Consider the following 17,658-nt stretch of genomic DNA (forward strand, 5'->3'; position numbering starts at 1 on the left):
AAAACAAACACTCGGGTTTTATGGCTGTATGTCACACAAGTTATTAAGTAAGAAATAATTTGTTTTTCTGTCTCTTTTCAGTTTATTTCTGTGCAGAATACTAAGTTCCTTTTCACTCAAGCAAAACTCGGTGTTGGTTTCTGTCTGTCTGTCTATCATTTGTGGATGTGATTTCGGAAGTGTTATTTGCATTAATGATAACTTGCTGCAACCACAAAAAAAAACTTTCCAAGGAAGAAAGAAAGAAAAGCGATGAACAGGAAAATCTTTAAATTACAACTGCTTTCTGCAGAAGAATTTTACTTAGATAGAAAAAAATGTTCACATGTGGAAAAACGGCCAACGTCTGCGTCAAGAGACCAGGAACCCGAAGTGCCTGCTGCGTGAGGTAAAAGGATAAACATTCCCGCGTTCCTCTCTTTCCACCGGCCTCTGTGCACCCACGGGGCTCCGCTCCCGGACAGCGCCGGCCCTCGCCCGCCCCCGAGCCGCGCAGAGCCGCAGCCCCAAAGACGGCGCCAAGCCAGTCCCGGCCCGGCCCAAGAGGCGCAGCACCAGCCACCAGCCCGCCCCCGCTCGGCGGGGTCCGGCCGCGTTGCTCCGCGTCGCTCCCGAGTGCGGCCGCTCGGCTGGGGCCGGGGGACGTCGGAGCCGTCGTTGGGCAGCCCCGCTCGTCGCGGGGGAGCCGCCGCGGGCCAGGGGCTGCTCCGAGCGTTAGTTGGCGAATCTTCGCCGTGAGGCCGCGCCATGGGGCTGCTGGGCAGGCTGACGGCGCTGGCGGTGCGCGGCGGCGCTGCCCGGAGGTGGCTGGGGCGGCCCTGCGCGGGGAGCCGACCGCCGGCCCGCGCCGCCGCGTCTTCCCCGGCGCTGGGACGGTACGGGGAAGTGTTCGGGTCCTCGGTGGCGGAGCCCGAGAAAGTATGGGGAGCTGCCGCCGAGCTGATCCAGTGGTCCAAGCCCTGGGCCAGAGCTCTGGAGAGGCGCGGCCCGGGCAGCGACTCCTGGTGAGTGCGGGGCACGGCGGGGAGAGCCGCGGGCGGGCCGGGCTGCGCGAACTGCCCGAGGCAACCTGCCCGCGGGGGGAGAACGGCTGCAGAGCCCGGCGGAGATTACGGTTACACCGGCTTAATGATTGAAATCGGAGTGGAGGAGTACTTTGGAGTGAAGGGACTTTGACACAGATCTGTACGTGATACAGGTGGCCGGGGGTGTGCCTCGTACTCCGTTGGGCTGCGCGGAGCACGGGAGCCTGGCGGGCAGCAACGTGTGCGAATGCTTTTGGGGCTGTACAGCGGTAGGAGTTGGGTCAGTGGGTCGTTGGTTAGGGCAGCGTGTTCGTAGTGTGCTGTGTGCGGTGAATGGCAGCCTGATCCAAGACAGAACTATTGTCCTTCTTGTAAAGTGCAGGAGAGGATTTTCAGTACTTCTTCAAAGGCAACTTGCCGTTAAAATTTTGTCACGACTGCCATAATCTCTTTTTCAGCAAGTTTACCTCATCACTTCGATCTCCTTTCAAGGAGAAGCTCATACAAGATAAAGAAAGCAAGGCAGGGGGTCATCTTTGTCACATCAATGTTCTTGGCTTTTTTCTATGTTTTTCTGACTTGATTTTAATTTGAAAATACTAAGCTTTCTCAAAACGTAATTAAAACTATTAATCACTCTAAAATCTGTCAAAATGAGGAGCCGCAAAGCCGGCAATGTGAAGCTTACGTTCTCATTGCTGGCTGTGGTTATTGGTTAGCAGCTCTCCCAGTGAAAATTGTTTCTATCTCTTAAGCTGAATGTTAAGCGGCACCCAGCTGGGATAAATCTCCTTAAGTCAGCAGGGCTACATAACAGTCAGGAGTCTTAAAATGGATGGATAAGGAGACTTGTGGTCCACTGGCCTGGGTTTTTGAGGCAATGGTATTATTCCAAAAGGGCAAGCAGGGTTGCCTGCAGAATTAAAAACCACTAAAGCTCCTTGGCATGCCCGAATAAAGTAATGAAAAAGTTGTTGCAGCAGTTACTTTTTAAGAATTAAAGAATATTAGCAATGCTGGTGAGCACAGTTCTATTGTCAGGTCCTGTCAAACTAATGTAGCTTGATATGGTAAGCTTGCTGGCTGGAATTGATGTGGTTCAGTCTTTTTAAAGCATTTTGGTTTCTCAGGTGGGAGTAATTTGTTCTCATGACAGAGAAACCTGGATTAAGTTATTTGGGCTGAAGTCAGATTTGTCTTCCAGTGGTCTTTACTGACTTTCCGTCCCAGTGGCATCTTTATCTCTGTGGATGCAGATAGTCACAGACACTCACCAGTGTATGCAAGTACCTGAAGGGTATTAGAGTCAGGTGGTGCCCACTACCAAGTCAAGAGACAGTGGGCAAAAACTGGAACACAAGAGGTTCCCCCTGAACACCAGAAAAGAATTCTGGGCTGTCTGGATGACAGTGCACTGGCACAGGCTGCCCAAGAGGCTTTGGAGTCTCCTCCTTGGAGATCTTCCAAAGCTATGTGCACATGGGCTTGGGCATGCTGCTCTGGATATTCGTGCTGGAGCAGAGTTTGGAGCAGGTGCACCCAGAGGGTCCTGCCAACCTCAGGCATTCTGGGATCCTATGGGATTTTACAAAGGTGCACATCACTGAAGAGTCAATGTGAGGCCCATAGTTAGTGTTTGGATGTCAGATATCTGTTAATCTGTCATAGCTAATAAAATTCAAGAATTTTTTTTTTCTTTAATTCTCTATCAACTTAATGCACAACATGCTATTTTCTTCCTTTTTTTTTTTTTTTTTTTTTTTTTTTTTTTTTTCCCCTTTATGTTAAGAGATACTGGCCTGCAAGGGATCCCAGAGTATTCTGCCTCTGAAGACTCAGATGGTTGCCAGCATCCTGTGTGCTCTGCAGGACAAAGGATAGATAGTCTCTTCCAGGACAGAAGTTTAAGAGAGAAAGAAGATACAAGAGCCTCGTTGAGAGTACTTTCTGAAGAGAAAACAGTTAAGACATAGCAGAACTGAACACGAGGCCAGGCTTCAGAGAAAAACTGTTTGCTGATCTAACAGAGAAAAGTGTGGTTCTGGTTCTGTCCTTTGCCTGGGAAGCAGTTTATGGAACTTTGAAGTAGCATTAAGAAATTCTTGTTTGTGCTTCTGAGTTAGAAAATGTGTTGGATGCATGTTATTAGATCAATTAATAAGCGTGCTTTATTTTCAATATCACTGTGTTTTGTTGCCAAGCCTGACAGACAAAACAGACACTGTATATTTGCTGGTCCCTTTTATTTTACTTGAGGAAAGTGGTTAGTGCAGCTGAAACTTCAGTTTCTAATCCCAATTCTGCTTCTCTAAATGCTGTAAGAGCTTAATAGAAACATAAGCATGGTGTAGCATGCTTTCTTTAGACTCTCTTGTTGCGTGCTCCCGGATTGTGTCAGTGGCATTCCAAATGGGAAGAAAAAATCTGTTCAGTGCGAATGGTGGTGAAACACTAGAACAGATCATTTGGGGATCATGTGGAATCCCAGTTGGGTTAAGCAGGTTTTTTGTTAGAAGTGGTAGAAACAGTTTTCCCTGACTGGGGCAGGCGGAGGGCAATTTTACAAGCTGTGTTTTTCTGTGATTCCAAGACATAAACGTAACATAGAATCACCTTTGAACTTCTGAATGTTATCCAGATCACTATTTAAATGTTGCTTACAATTGTTAAAGTGTGGCTAGATTGATTAACATATTGTTACTTAAAATATCTGGTGCCCTAGAGGTTTTGTCTATCGCTTCATTCAGCGTCTGTTCTGCCTTCATCTAAGCAATTTAAAAGAAATCCATTTGATGCCTGGAAACTTAGGCTGGAAAAGTGCTGGTGCCCTGCATGATGTCACAGGGTTTTAGCATAACACTTCTTTTTTACAGTCAGAGTGCAATTATCATTACAGTGTAGATTTTTCTCTTGCACATGTTGAAGGTTTATTCAGAACCTTTAGTGTGCATTTTTCTTAACTATCTTTGCTTCTGAGCCATTAAACAAAGACTGAAAATTCTCTGAATCCTGTTAGATTCTGAAGATAGTAGATATTATTGGAAATTAAGAGATAAATTTTGAGAATTTAAGTGATAATTATGTGTGGCCTTCTTCAAGATTATTTCATTCAAGACTTATTTCATTACTATTGCCAGATGAAAACTAATTCTGAATGCAGTAAAAAACATTCCTAGGTCACTTATGGCATATATTAGGCTCTTTGTAATTGAAGGACTGTTACACAAGACCTAACGAACTGACTTGCCCAGAGTAGAAGGACAAGAACAGAGCTTTCTTGCCCCCTTCTATTAACCAAAAGGGTTAATAGAGGCAGTCATGTTGACGTGTAGTTAAAGGAGAGTTGGTACATGCCCCCAACAACAGAAGCTGGGAGGAAAAGAATGCCAGGCCCTGGGAGGCTGCAGCAGCTCTTCAGCGGCTCACAGTGTCCTAACGTGGTAACTGCTGGAATCTCTACACAGGTGTATTGTTTGAGGAAAGTTATTCATGTGGGTTATCAAAGGCTACTGCTTTCAGGGATCATAGAACCATAGGATTGCTCAGGTTGGAAAAGACCTTCAAGGTCTGAAAGACCAACCACAACCTAACCATACTACCCTAACTCTAACAACCCACTGCTAAATCACATCCCTGAGCACCACATACAAACGGTTTTTAAACACATTCAGGTGGTGTCTCAACCACCTCCCTGGGGAGCCCATTCCAATATTCTTTTCTGTAAAGAAGTGTTTCCTTATATCCAGCCTAAACTTGTCCTGGAACAACTTGAGGCCTTTCTCTTCATCCTGTCACCAGTGAGAAGAGACCAACCCTGCTCTCACTGTAAGCACCTTTCAGGTACTGGAAGAGAGCAATAAGGTCTCCCCTCAGCCTCCTTCTCCCCAGATTAAACAGTCCCAGCTGATGTTGCTACTCATAGGGCATACTCTCCAAGCCCTCCACAAGCCTTGTTGCCCTTCTTTGGACCTGCTGCAGCACCTCAATGACCTTTCTGTACTGAGGTGCCCAAAACTGAACATAGTACTCGAGGTGAGGCCTCACCAGTGCTGGGTACAGGAGCAGGATGACTTCCCTAGACCTGCTCACCACACCATTCCTGATACAAGCCAGGATGCCATTGGCCTTCTTGGCCACCTGGGCAAACTGCTGGCTCATATTCAGCTGACTATCCATCAGTACACCAAGGTCCCTTTCCAACAGGCAACTTTACAGCCACTCCCCAAGCCTGTAGGGTTGCCTGGGGTTGTTGTGACCAAAATGCAGGGCCTGACACTTGGCCCTATTGAAACTCATGATGGACAGGAAGAGTTATCAAAAATTGGCCAAATCCATGTTAAAAAAAAAAAGAAGTTGCTGTGAAACAAACAGTTGCATTGTTACAGCCAACATGTAAATTCTGCTGTGATGTTGGCAGAAGAACCCTGCCATTTTACTGCAGAAAGGGGCAGCAGGTGAGCTCTTCAAAGAGCCTGCAGCCAGCCTCTTTTATGTGTTAGACTCGTTACTGTTTGCTCTTTTTATTTCTGTTTTACTCTTCCTGGGCTCCATTTGCTGAATGTTACTCACTTCTCAGCACTAGGAATGTAGTCTAAAGGAATGATTTTTGATCGGGAATTCAGTTTGCATGCTGTGTTGAAAGAAATGTCTGGTTAGCAACAGATTAGCATTTTACAGCCTTACTTGTTATGGCAAAATTCACTTGCAGCTCTTATACCCATCCTGCAGATTCATCCCATATCTTTCTGCAGTCTATTGGAGTATTGCATTTTCAGTTCTAGAATTCTTTTTCAAATCAGTGCCCTTATTTTCAGTGTCCTGTTTTTATGCTGATGTTGCTTTCCTGCTAGAGCTCATTCAAAAAAAATTGATGTGGTTGAACTTGGTGATCTTTAAGGTCTTTACCAACCTGAGCAATTCTGTGCTCTTCAGAGATGTTCATCTCCTTGGGAATCACTGAATGAACAGAAATCTGCAGCAGCACAGTACAGCTTTTCAAGGCCAGGCAGTTTATTTGCCATACAAAATGGGGTGCTCCAACATGCCCCTGTGTGATCAGCAGAGAAGCAGAAGAGCTGTGGCTGTGGCCATAGCAGGTCAGCTGCGCACTGCTGCCTTCTGGACCCTGGCAGCCCGTGCTCCTGCTTCCCTTTGCAGAGCTCTCATCACACCATCTGAATGCCGTGGGGTTGCTTTCAACCCTCAGCCTCACGTTTTTCACAAGCAGTCATTATAAAACATGGCAGTGTTGAACTTGTCATGTATCTTCCTGAGAGTCTGAGCTCTTCTACCCCCTCATGTTTTCACTATTCTTAAGTAGTTATGCATGATAACCCAGATGTTGTGCTCTCATTCCATTAGAATGATGGAATCACCAGAGCTGGAAAGGACCTCCAAGATCATCCAGTCCAACCATTCATCTACCACCAATATTTCCCAACTAAATCAATTCTTTTACTGCAACATCTAAGTGTTTCTTAAACAGAATTTTTCCTATCATCCTACAGTGATTTGATATAAAAATCCATGGATGACCTGAATCCTACACTACTATTATGACAGTTCTACAGAGTTTCTCTGTGTTACCTGAAGAACTGACAGTTTTTTATTATCCATCAGTTCTTTTATGGGGAGGGCTTTATGGTACAGCATGTTTGTCTTAGTTTCGGTGGAACAGAATGGTTCTCTTCAGAGAGTCTGGTATGATGCTATGTTTTGGTTCTAGGAGAAAAACAATACTGATAACACGCTGATGTTTATAGCTGCTGCTAAGCAGTGCTGTACAAAGCCAAAGCCATTTGCAGTGGGAGCCCCAAGGAACTGGGAGGGAACAGAATTAGCACAGCTGGCTTAAACTGGCCAAAGGAATATTCCATACCATGTGACATCATGTGGAAGGAGTTTTGAAGGGGGTGGGAGTTCATCTGACTTTCTTCCACTGCTCGAGGGGTAGCAGGGCATTGGTTGGGGAGAGGTGAACATTTGCTTGTGCATCACTTGTTATATACATTCATTTATTTTTATATATATATATGTATGTATAGAGTCATAAGTATTTTTCTTTTCTCTATCTTAGTAAATAGTTTTATCTCAACCCATGAGTTCTACTTTGCTTTTCTTAACCTGAAATCCACTGGGGAGGGAAGGAGTGAGCAAATGACTGCGTGGTGCTCAGCCACCTGCCAGGTTAAACCACAACAGTGTTTTTGTTTCTTTCTTGCTCCTCCACTTCTCCTTATCAGTGGCATTGTAAACGAGTCACAGTAGAATATTGCTATATCCTCACATCCTAATTGGTCTGAGCTTAATAATTGCCATTCTTTGACAATAAGGAATAATCTGTGCATATGGATATATGAATAGTACATCAAATAACCTACTTTAGAGCAGTCCTGTACTATATGGGAAGGAAAGTAAGAAATGCTCTCTTTTAATTAGTAGTGGTTTACTTTAGGCCATCTGTTTCTATTTTTTATGTTACAACAAGACATTATGACAGTGAGCATCCCCATAGCATTTTTGAAAACTTGGCTGTATTTTTTTTTCTGTTGCTCTTCTTTTTGCTGTAGATAGATAGAGAAACATGAAGGAGAGCATCATTTTGAGTAACTTTAATTTTTCTGTATCTTCTTTGCTAATAGTCATTGTAGCATATGGTGCCTTCTGTGTTTTCTTGAGGATTGTGGCACACTTGAATTTTCTTTGTAAAATTGCAATAAAAGTAAAACGTGAGTTTGTGCAGGTGACTTTTTTTTTTTTTAAATTAGAAGAGATTTTTTTCTAAATGTCTGGCTGTTGAAGAGACCGTGACTCACACTCCTTTACAGAAGCTTTTAAGTCACTGATGTAGACCATGATAATGTCAAGTGCGTTCAGAATATCAGACAAATTTATAAGCTTTTATGATTGTTGGGGTCAGTTTCACTTGGATACAGATGTGTGTGTGCTTAACTGTTACTGCCAACGTGTGAATTAGAACATTTTGTGTCTTGAGCTCGTTCTTCATAAAAAAGATGCACGTGCATGCCAGTACAAAGTAGTGTAATAAGATATGTTCATAATGTCAAACTGTTTTATGTGAATGTGTGTCTTGTTCCCTGAAGTCTTAGCTATAAAAATCAAAATGATTGATGCAGAGGAAGTTAAATCAAGTTTAGCAGATTCTTAGTTAAGTCAGTTAAGGTAGAAATACTTAACTTTTTTTTTTTTTTTTTACTAATTTCAGTAATGGGCTTATTTATCTTTTTCAGTAAATGGGGTGATTCTAGAATAAAAAAAAGGACTTCCTGAACTGAGTGTAAAGTTTTGATCTCTACTTCAAGAATGAACCCTTTCTCAGTTCTGCGAAGGTTGCCTGCTATATTCTCCCAACTTCTTTTTTAGGTTTGTTGGTGGAGAACTGAATATCTGTTACAATGCTGTTGATCGTCACGTTGAGAATGGACGAGGAGACCACGTTGCCATTATTTATGACAGTCCTGTAACAAATACCAAAGAGAAAATAACTTATAAGGAACTCCTTGAACAGGTATGTTTGAAATAACCTTGTTACTGGAAATAGGCTGGAAATATTGCACAGCAGGTGGATATTAGGGTGGTAAAAATGGTCTATCTTTCTAGTTTATTCCTTTTGCTGTGTTTGGTATTGATTTGTAAGCTTCACTGCTTGCATCAAATAACAGTGTGTCTGAGAGGTTTTGATCTTCCTCTATTTTTTTTATTATTATTTTTTTCCTGCAGTTAAATATTTTTTGCTCTGGTTGGTTACATTCTGAACTTCTCTCTTGAATTTCTTTTTTTTTTTTCTTTCTTCTTTTTTTTTCCTAACAGTTCTTATTTTCTGTGCATGAAAGAATGCAAAATATTTGTCAAGCCACATGATAGTTAGTTACTATGATGAACAAAAATGCCACTGTGGCAGAGATGAAGGTACATACCTTGACTATTGCTGTACATGATTGGGTGTAAAAACAAATCCAACGTTAGCAGGAAGCAGCTCTAAGGAGAGCTGCATTGCATGCCTGCTTGAGGCTGCAGTGGGAGTGCTGATGGTTCTTTGTATGGAAGGTCTGAGGGAGCCGACCCAGCTTACCTTTAGCTTACTCTGACCTAGAATAGTGGGATAAGCATCTGATTCTATCCAGAAAAGTGTAATCAGACATACTGCAGAATTTGGAATTCTGTAGCTTTTTCTCTTTAATTAAAAGGGAATGTTATTATGAAAGGCAGGATTTAAGATTAATAACTTCTCTCACAGCTTTCTGGTCCGTTCTTGTGGAACTTAACTTGGTTCATCTGGTCACTACTGGATACCAGGAAACAAACATACCCACAAAGATGTTGGCTGAAAACTGCAGATATATTTGCTCGTGTATTTTGTGTCATAGATTATGTAGAGACAAGGAGAGATTTTGGGAAGAGGCACACCAAACCACTGAGGGTGTGGCTTACCTTGTTTGGCTCACATCCTTCCATCATTGCTTGTTGCTGTGTTTTCAGTCTGCTCAGCACAAACTAAGTGTACTGTATGCTAGAATTGAAATAGACTTTCAGTGCTTTGTGTGTTTCATTACAGATGAGTGTAAGTACAGACCATACATATGAACAGAACAATACCCTGGAAAGAAATTTTATGCTTTCTGTCTTGAATTTCTTTCTGAATTTAAAATAGGATGACAGTATAAATCTGTATGCAAACTCTAGTCTGAACTGTACCCATCCAATGAATGTTTAGTAGTCTGTCTAGCCATTAAGCTGATATTTCAGTGAGAATATCTTATCAGATAGGCTGCCTGTTCAGAATGTCCATACAAGAGACATTTGAAGCAATGGAATTCTTTCTGGCTTTTGCTAAAAAAAGAGGAGTTCATAGATGGATTCACTAGAAGATATGCGGAGTAGCTGAGAGTCACAGGGTTGGAAGATGCAGAACTTTGTAGCAAGTTGGACAATATGTCCAAGGATCAAACACATGGTAAGGATGAAAAAAGAAAATAGGTGCTTGGTTGGAGATAATACAGCCTCTTAGGGGGGGTAGGAAGGCTTGAGCTATGTGCTCAGGAGGCCTGTTGTTTTCACATTATCCTTTTTACTCATTGCACAACACTTCAGATGTAAGAGCTACAATGATGTTGCAATTAAGTCACTAAATTATAAATAATCGAGAGAAATTTTGGAAGCTTGTGGTTGTTTAGTGTCTGACCTGTGGAAAAGTTTGTACTTTGTTTTTTTTAAGGCAGAGCTAGAGCATAAGAATCGTAGGGCAATTTCAGCAGTTCTTTGTTGTTGTGAATAGCGAGATCTGTTGATACACTGTATGGCTACACTTGGAATGTCTTGGCACTGTCACAGTTTATTAAAGTGAAATTTTATTGAGTGCATACAATCATATTGTATTAATTATATGCTGTTACAGATGGAATGCTGCAAATGCAGAGAGTAGGGCTTTGGAAAATTGGAGATGTGATGGTCTCTGATAGTGTACCAATTTGACTTATTTCCTTTACTGGCACTCATTAGAGGTCTTTAAATGAGGATTACAGTGTCGAACCACTGCAATGGGGATGAAAGTTTCAGCGTTGTATGTGCCTTGCGATATTCTCAAATTCCAGTAGTGAGATGCCTGGAAAAGATAATGGAGACATGAATTCTTTTAGAAATGCTGCTGAATCACTGTAGTGTTAGTTACCCAGAAGAAATAGGGAGCAGTGGATTCTGTTCATTTAAAAGTAAACTTTCTGATTGTGTTGGAAAATGCTACCATTTTCAGGTTAAGGCATAGATTGTTATGTGTGTGGAAACAAACCTTTCTGTTTACGTGACTGAGGCCTCCCTTGATGAAAAACATCTCAAGAATTTGAGTACCACATTTGCAGATGTTGACACTTGGTAGATATTTTACACAAAACCAGTGTGATTTCTCTTTGTCATTCTTTTCAGTAACAATGCACAGTTAGCGTGCTGAATTTGGTTCTGTAATAAATAATTCCTGAGTGCAGCAACCTGACAGGATTACTGAAAACCAACCCTCCCTCCCCCCCCAGGCTGAGTCCTTCTCAGCACTGAATGTTACAGAAACATGGATGAGAGAAGGGTTTCAGGGTTATCAACATTGGGTTAGGATGTAATTTATTCTGTAGGATGGATTTTTTTCTATAATTACCCACTCTAAAAGCATCTCCTTCTGAGATCGCTGTATTAGCCATTTTCAGGTTGTAGCTGTGTCGTCTTGCTTTACATCTCCTGTATATATGACTGAAGTATCAGCCAGATTGCTTTGCTTTCAGCAGTCTTTCTCATTCTCCGTGCTTTACTCCATGTTCTTTCTTTGCCTTCTCCCGGCAGAAATGACCAATTCCTTTTATTTCAAGACATTCATTCTCAGAAGTACTTAAAGATCAAAACTGGAATATAGAAAATCCTACTGAAACTGACAGTCTAACTTTTTATCCTGACTGTTAAAGCAAAATTATTTTGACAGTATTATGTATTAGTCTTTTTGTTTAATGCTGTTTTTCATTTTCTTACTCAAATTTCAAATGTCATTCTTCAGTGGATGTCCTGGGAAGATTTAACTGTGCTGTCACAGAGGTAGCTCTTCAGAAATACCAATATTAGTATTCGGTAAGGGATGAGACTAATCAGACATTTAGAAAGGGTGGTGTCTTGGGTTTTTCACATTCCACACAAAAGGCTTCCAAATAAACTTCGAAGTGTGAAAAAGTAGCAGGAACTTGATCTCCCTTGACTTAAGATAGCTATACAGGATCATGTCAACATCGATGAAGCCTGCAGTAGTGTATAATTTGGTGCAGTACTGACAGGTGAATGTAGCAAAGCCATGCTTAATTGATTGCTGAGGCTCCTGACATTTCCTCTATATGTGGTTTGCTGGCTTTACTTTGGAATAGGTTTAGTTTGAACCAAATGTCCCATGACTCACTTCAAAGCAGTCTGAATCTATCTGTTCCACAAATCTTTCCATCCTTGACTTGTAGATGCCTTTAGAAAGCTCTGTGCTTTCCTTTCATCTGTCTCACTGCTGCTTGATTGCTCTCTCACTCTGTGGATATTTGCCAAATAATGACATGTAAGGGAACTCAGGTGCTATAGGAGTTTTACAGAGCACTACTGTGTCCCTCAGTATTCCTTCTGAGGAAAATGTTTGTCTAGAAACATTGGGTGGATACTGTGGCATCACTTCTGATCAAACACAAAATCCATGCTGAGCTGGTAAGTGTTAAAATTTCCATCTCCTCCTCTTTCTCCTCCCTTCTAGGAGGCATGTGTTCCACAGCCAGTCTCCCAGACCAGAAAGGAAAGTGGACAATATCTATGCTTGTCCCAGAGACTTTCTCTTGATCCAAAGAACATGGTGACATATGAATGAAGGAGAAATTGCTTCAATTTACTGTAATCCCAGCAGCTCTTTGCCTGCATTTGAAAGAAATAGAAGTCATCCTGACTTACATTTTTTTTCTTGTTAACTGTGGACCAATGTACGAGTACCAATACAGCTACTAGATAAGTCCCTGTTGTACACCATTTGAGGAGAGAAAGACACTGAGGCAGAGGCTTTTGTGCAGAAACCTGGGAGAGTTGTGTTATCATAGAACCATAGAATGGCCTGGGTTGAAAAGGACCACAGAGATCATCCACTTTCAAACCCCCCCCTCACTATGTACAAGGTTGCCTGCCACCAGACCAGGCTGCCCAGAGCCACATCCAGCCTGGCCTTGAATGCCTCCAGGGATGGGGCATCCACAACCTCTCTGGGCAAGCTGTTCCAGTACTTGACTGAAAAACTTCCTCCTAATATCTAACCTAAACTTCCCCTGTCTCAGTTTAAAACCATTCCCCCTTGTTCTATCACTATCCACCCTCGTAAACAATCATTCCCCCCTCCTGTTTATATGCTTCCTTCAAGTACTGGAAAGCCACATTGAGGTCTCCCTGGAGCCTTCTCATCTCCAAGCTGAACAAGCCCAGTTCCCTCAACCTTTCCTCATAGGAGAGGTGCTCCAGCCCTCTGATCATCTTAGTGGCCCTCCTATGGACTCTCTCCAAGAGCTCCACATCCTTCCTGTACTGGGGGCCCCAGGCCTGGATGCAATACTCCAGATGGGGCCTCACAAGAGCTGAGTAGAGGAGGACAATCACCTCCCTCTCCCTGCTGGCTGCCCTTTTTAAATGTAGCCCAGGATATAGATGGACTTTTGGGCTGCAAGCGCACACTGCTGGTTCACGTCCAGATTCTCGTCCACCATTATCAAGACATTACAGCTCTCACAGTCAATCTAGAGCTTTACGCTGCCTTTCACAGCTCTGAGACCAGTGTGCTAATTCAACCAGAAGCTTCCTAAACATATTCCCAAGCTGAATACATGTGTAGAAAAGGAATATGCTTAACTCAGGTAGATATCTGGACCACTGAATTTGCAGTTCTCACTGCCTGCTATGGCAGAGAGTGGACTAAGCGGATGTTCCTGCATGCCATCTTCTGACAGTCTGGGTTTGTGTGTTACAGATGTGTGCAGCACTGTGGGCATGCTTCTCACTGGGCTGTCTCACAAGCCTGCTGATCCTGGAACTAAGGATGTAGACAGTTTAATGAGCAGTGGGCTTGGTGGAGTGCTCCTCCCTCCCCTGAACATCTGTTCAAGATCTTTGTGATTCAAGATCTCTGCACACACACTATGCCACCTCTGAAACTTCACTGTCCCACACGTTCAAGAACATGGTCTTAATCTGCATTGCTTGTCAGTCCTCCCCTACTTGGCTGGGAGCTTAACATTAGCAACAGGATGGTGCCTTGGCTTGAAAGACTTGCAGCACTGGGTAAAGGAGAGATTGATAATTGAAAGGAGTAATAGACATCTGAGGAACTTCATCAACATGTGGGGCAACAGCAAGGATGACTTTTTTGGTAGCCTTGGAAGAGCAAGAGATTGGAGAACCTAAGAGGAGAGGAAGGCTTGCTGTCTTTGGTTTAGAGGCATGCATATGTGACATGGCTCTTTTTACAGCAAAAGATGCACTCTGGGATGTTTCAGAAGCTCTCAGTATTTGAAGAATTGTTTTGTTTTTAGCCTATGATGAGGGACTGTACTCTGCTGAGACCCAGGCGTTGTTTAAACCAGTAAGGTTTGGAATTCCTCTTTTAAACATTTGGAGTGAAATTTTCATTTTAGTATCTTCTAAACAGAATTCTTCTGATGTGGACCAAAACTGCATTTTGAGCCACTGGGGACAGCCATCTGGCTTGCTTCAGAATGGCACAATATCTCAAAACCTGAACTGCTAGTACAGATATTATTTGTTTGGTGGCTGGGTGAAAATAAAACATGCTCACTAGGGCTTGCGTTTGATGTAAGTGTAATTTAAGTCCAGATCTTCAAATCTGAGAGTTTGCTTCAGTCTCCTCTTATATCACTTGTCGAAAGCGATTTTATTACTGAAGTGTCAAATATATTAAGGCAATAGAGCAATCTTAAACTTTGAAGCAAAGTAGAGAAACAGCATGCTGGAAGGGAAATAACAAGTGTAAAATCATGAGTGATGAAATAGGCTTTCTTTATGTAAGCCATAAATGACAACATACTGTAACAAACTGGGAAGTTTCATGGCTTTTAACAGTTTTATGAAATCTTCATACTCCCACTTTTTTCTATTTTAGAATGATTGCTTGAATGTTTCAGGGTTTTCACATCAATCCTGAGGGCAACATAAACATGTTTTATGATGTTCCACAATCTTCCAAGAAGTTGCAGGTGGAGGCAGTGTTTTATGAGGGTTGCTCTGAAAGTAGTGCCTCATATTTTATTATTTTGGCCTGTGATGTCAGAGGTGGATGTTGGTGGTATTGCAGTAGAGGTTGAACCTTCTTGCTTTGTCTAGAAATGACTAAATGCCAGTGGTGTGGCTATAAATTCTGGCTGTGTGCATGTCTAAGCCTTGCTGATTTGTTTTAGTGTATTGACAGGTATTAATACATCTAGAATTAAAGATATTTATTCTGATAATGAGCTGTATTTAACATGAGAGGGCTATTATGAATGAATTGCATACATTTATGTGTGTTTGCAACTTAGTGTTCTGATGACTGCCTTACACACACATTCTGTCTTGTGGCTGAAAATAACAGCAGGGTTTTATATGGTGTTTATAAAAAATGGGGGCTTTTGATGTGAGTATGCATACTTGGGTCTGTTCTGTTTCTGTTTTCTTAAATCCTCAGGAAGAGGTGTAGAAATATGCAGAATCTGATTGTAGAAGACTCTGAGCAGTGTATTTAATGTAAACACAGCTCAGATGCATCTTGGGCTCTTGGATATTCCGATCTCAGGCCACAGAGATGTGTGATTCCACTGAACAGAGAAGCAGTGAGGTAATGCTGTGCCCCTCTTCAGTACAGAACGTAATTGCGTCACATTTTCCTCAATGTGACCCTAAAAGAAAGCACTTAATGCTTACAAATCACTGATGGTAACAGTGATACTAGTATTTAAAATGTTAAACTACATTAAAATAACTCTTTGAATAGAGAAAACGCAAATTTGGAGAATAATATAAATGAAAGTAAAACGTTTTAAGGCACATCTGCTTTCCTGAATTGTACATCCTTCAAAAAGAAAAACCTTCCTTCCTCTTTTACTTATTGGCCTAGGCTGTTCCCATTGCTTATGTTATTTGCTACGTCACTGAAAACATGTTTTTGCTTGAGACGCTTGGAAGTGGGCATTTTTCATTCTACAAGGAATATCCCCTTGCTGCTTTCAGGAGTCTGTGTTACCCTTCTTTTCTTCCCAGTCTGATAGTACAGAATGGTAAGAGTCTTCCACAAGGCTGAACTTTACTTAATACCTTACCTGTGTGGTATAATGAATACAGAAAGAATAATGCATTATAGGTCAGGTGTGAGATGTTCATATATGAGTAGATTCACATTGCACTAATAGTGAAACAAATTAGAATCTCATAATTTCTAATATTTACTGTGGTATTTTGTAGTGAATGGCAGCTTAGTAAGGAAAAAAGTGTTACTATTGAGTGCGAGTTCAGACAGCAACTGCTTTTCTCTGAATTTAGACTTACCTAAGTATTCTGATACCCCAAGAACTTCCCAGACAATTTAAGTTATTATTCTTGTCGCTGGTGTTAAACTACTGTAAACAAAACTCCTGTTCCTGTTACTTCTAGTTGGACTGAGGATTGCATTGTTCATCAACTTTCTGTATCTTACTTGCTTGTCTCCTTAATGTGCTGAGTCTGTTGACTGTGGGAAAAGCTTTTAATGTTGTGAATGTTTTGTCAGTACAGGTGTCCAAGTTAGCTGATGTCATGGTCAGACATGGTGTGAAGAAAGGAGACCGAGTGGTCATCTACATGCCCATGATTCCACAGACAGTGTGCTGCATGCTGGCATGTGCAAGAATAGGAGCCATCCATAGCCTGATTTTTGGTGGATTTGCATCGAAAGAGCTCTCTGTTCGCATTGATCATGCAAAGGTAATACATACTCGGAACAACAAATGCCACTGCATTAGTTATTCTTGTAAACCAATGTCAAAAACTCTTTTTTTTCCAGAAAGGGAAATCATTTTGTGTGACACAACAGCTTCAATTCGTCTACAATACCTAACATTGAAATGTGAACACAGTGCTGCTTTTGTGCGGTGATATTTTTATTACAGCAGACATTGAAGTACGGTTTTTGATTTCTTACAGAAATCATGACCATTTAACATACTGTTCTCTGCTTAGAAAATAGCAGTCCATCAGTCTGCAAAACATCACCTTAAATTTGGCTTCTTACCCAGCATTTTCCCCAAGTGTGTGAAAATCAACATCACACTAACCCTCAGTAACTTCATTGGTTTACTTCATGTTTATACATGCTAAGTAGTAATTTTTTCAGCTATATGTCTACTTCGTCTAACTTATACATGAATTAAGACAGCCAGTGAGCTAATTGTTGTAAGTGGCTCTGTAGAGAACACAGATAATAGAGGCAAATGCTTCATAGGCTTCCAAGTTAGGCACATACAAATAATAATTTAATAACCTGCTTAGTAGTTTTTATTGGCATATTAGTAGCTTGTGTAGGCATTGGTTTCAAGCCAATTAACAACATTTGTATTGGAAATTTCTGTTCTTGTTTTCTACCACTGAACAAGACAAAACCTTTAGTCGTCTTTTCTGGGGTCACTTGGGTCACTCAGCCCCTCTGCAGCAGCCGTTGTCTCTGATTCCCATTGGCTAGGCTTGGAAGCTGAACACATTCTGCGGGGTGTAGTCTGCAGGATTTGTGGAACTTGTATGTAGATTTTTGTACACAGAAGTGCTCTTCAGATCCCCGAGGTTCAAATTTTATGAATGTCTATAAAACAAAAACAGTACTTTAAAAAGTTGAATGCATCTCCCTTCCCCTCCTCCCCCATTTGTGTTTTAACAAAACAAGTTAATGAAATAACTGAAGTACTTTGTTGGAATTGTGAAAAACAGCTGGAAGGAAAGTAATGACAGCTCAGATTTTCTTCCCACTCCCTGACTTCTTCAACAAGCACTAAAATAAATCTTAACACAGAAGTTTTTGATTAGGGAAAAACAATGTAGAAGAAAAAGCTTTAAAGAT

The 17,658-nt window shown here is 41.7% G+C and overlaps 1 protein-coding gene across 3 annotated transcripts in view; it reads left to right on the top strand.

Moving 5' to 3' along the window:
• Window positions 1–524: 524 nt before the first annotated feature.
• The window catches only part of ACSS3 (acyl-CoA synthetase short chain family member 3), an 80,175-nt gene continuing 63,041 nt past the window's right edge, over window positions 525–17,658 (top strand). The window contains exons 1-3 of one of the 3 annotated variants that reach the window (XM_090139274.1): window positions 525–1,004; window positions 8,409–8,553; window positions 16,344–16,532. In XM_090139274.1, the coding sequence (XP_089995400.1) occupies window positions 748–1,004; window positions 8,409–8,553; window positions 16,344–16,532 (591 nt within the window). In that variant the 5' untranslated portion in view covers window positions 525–747. The remainder of the gene's footprint in view (window positions 1,005–8,408; window positions 8,554–16,343; window positions 16,533–17,658) is intronic. The other 2 variants (XM_031589653.2, XM_090139271.1) reach the window with 2 other exon arrangements.

Source organism: Phasianus colchicus, chromosome 1 (genome assembly GCF_987193195.1).
Source record: "Phasianus colchicus chromosome 1, bPhaCol1.hap1.1, whole genome shotgun sequence".
Taxonomy (NCBI): Eukaryota; Metazoa; Chordata; class Aves; order Galliformes; family Phasianidae; genus Phasianus; species Phasianus colchicus.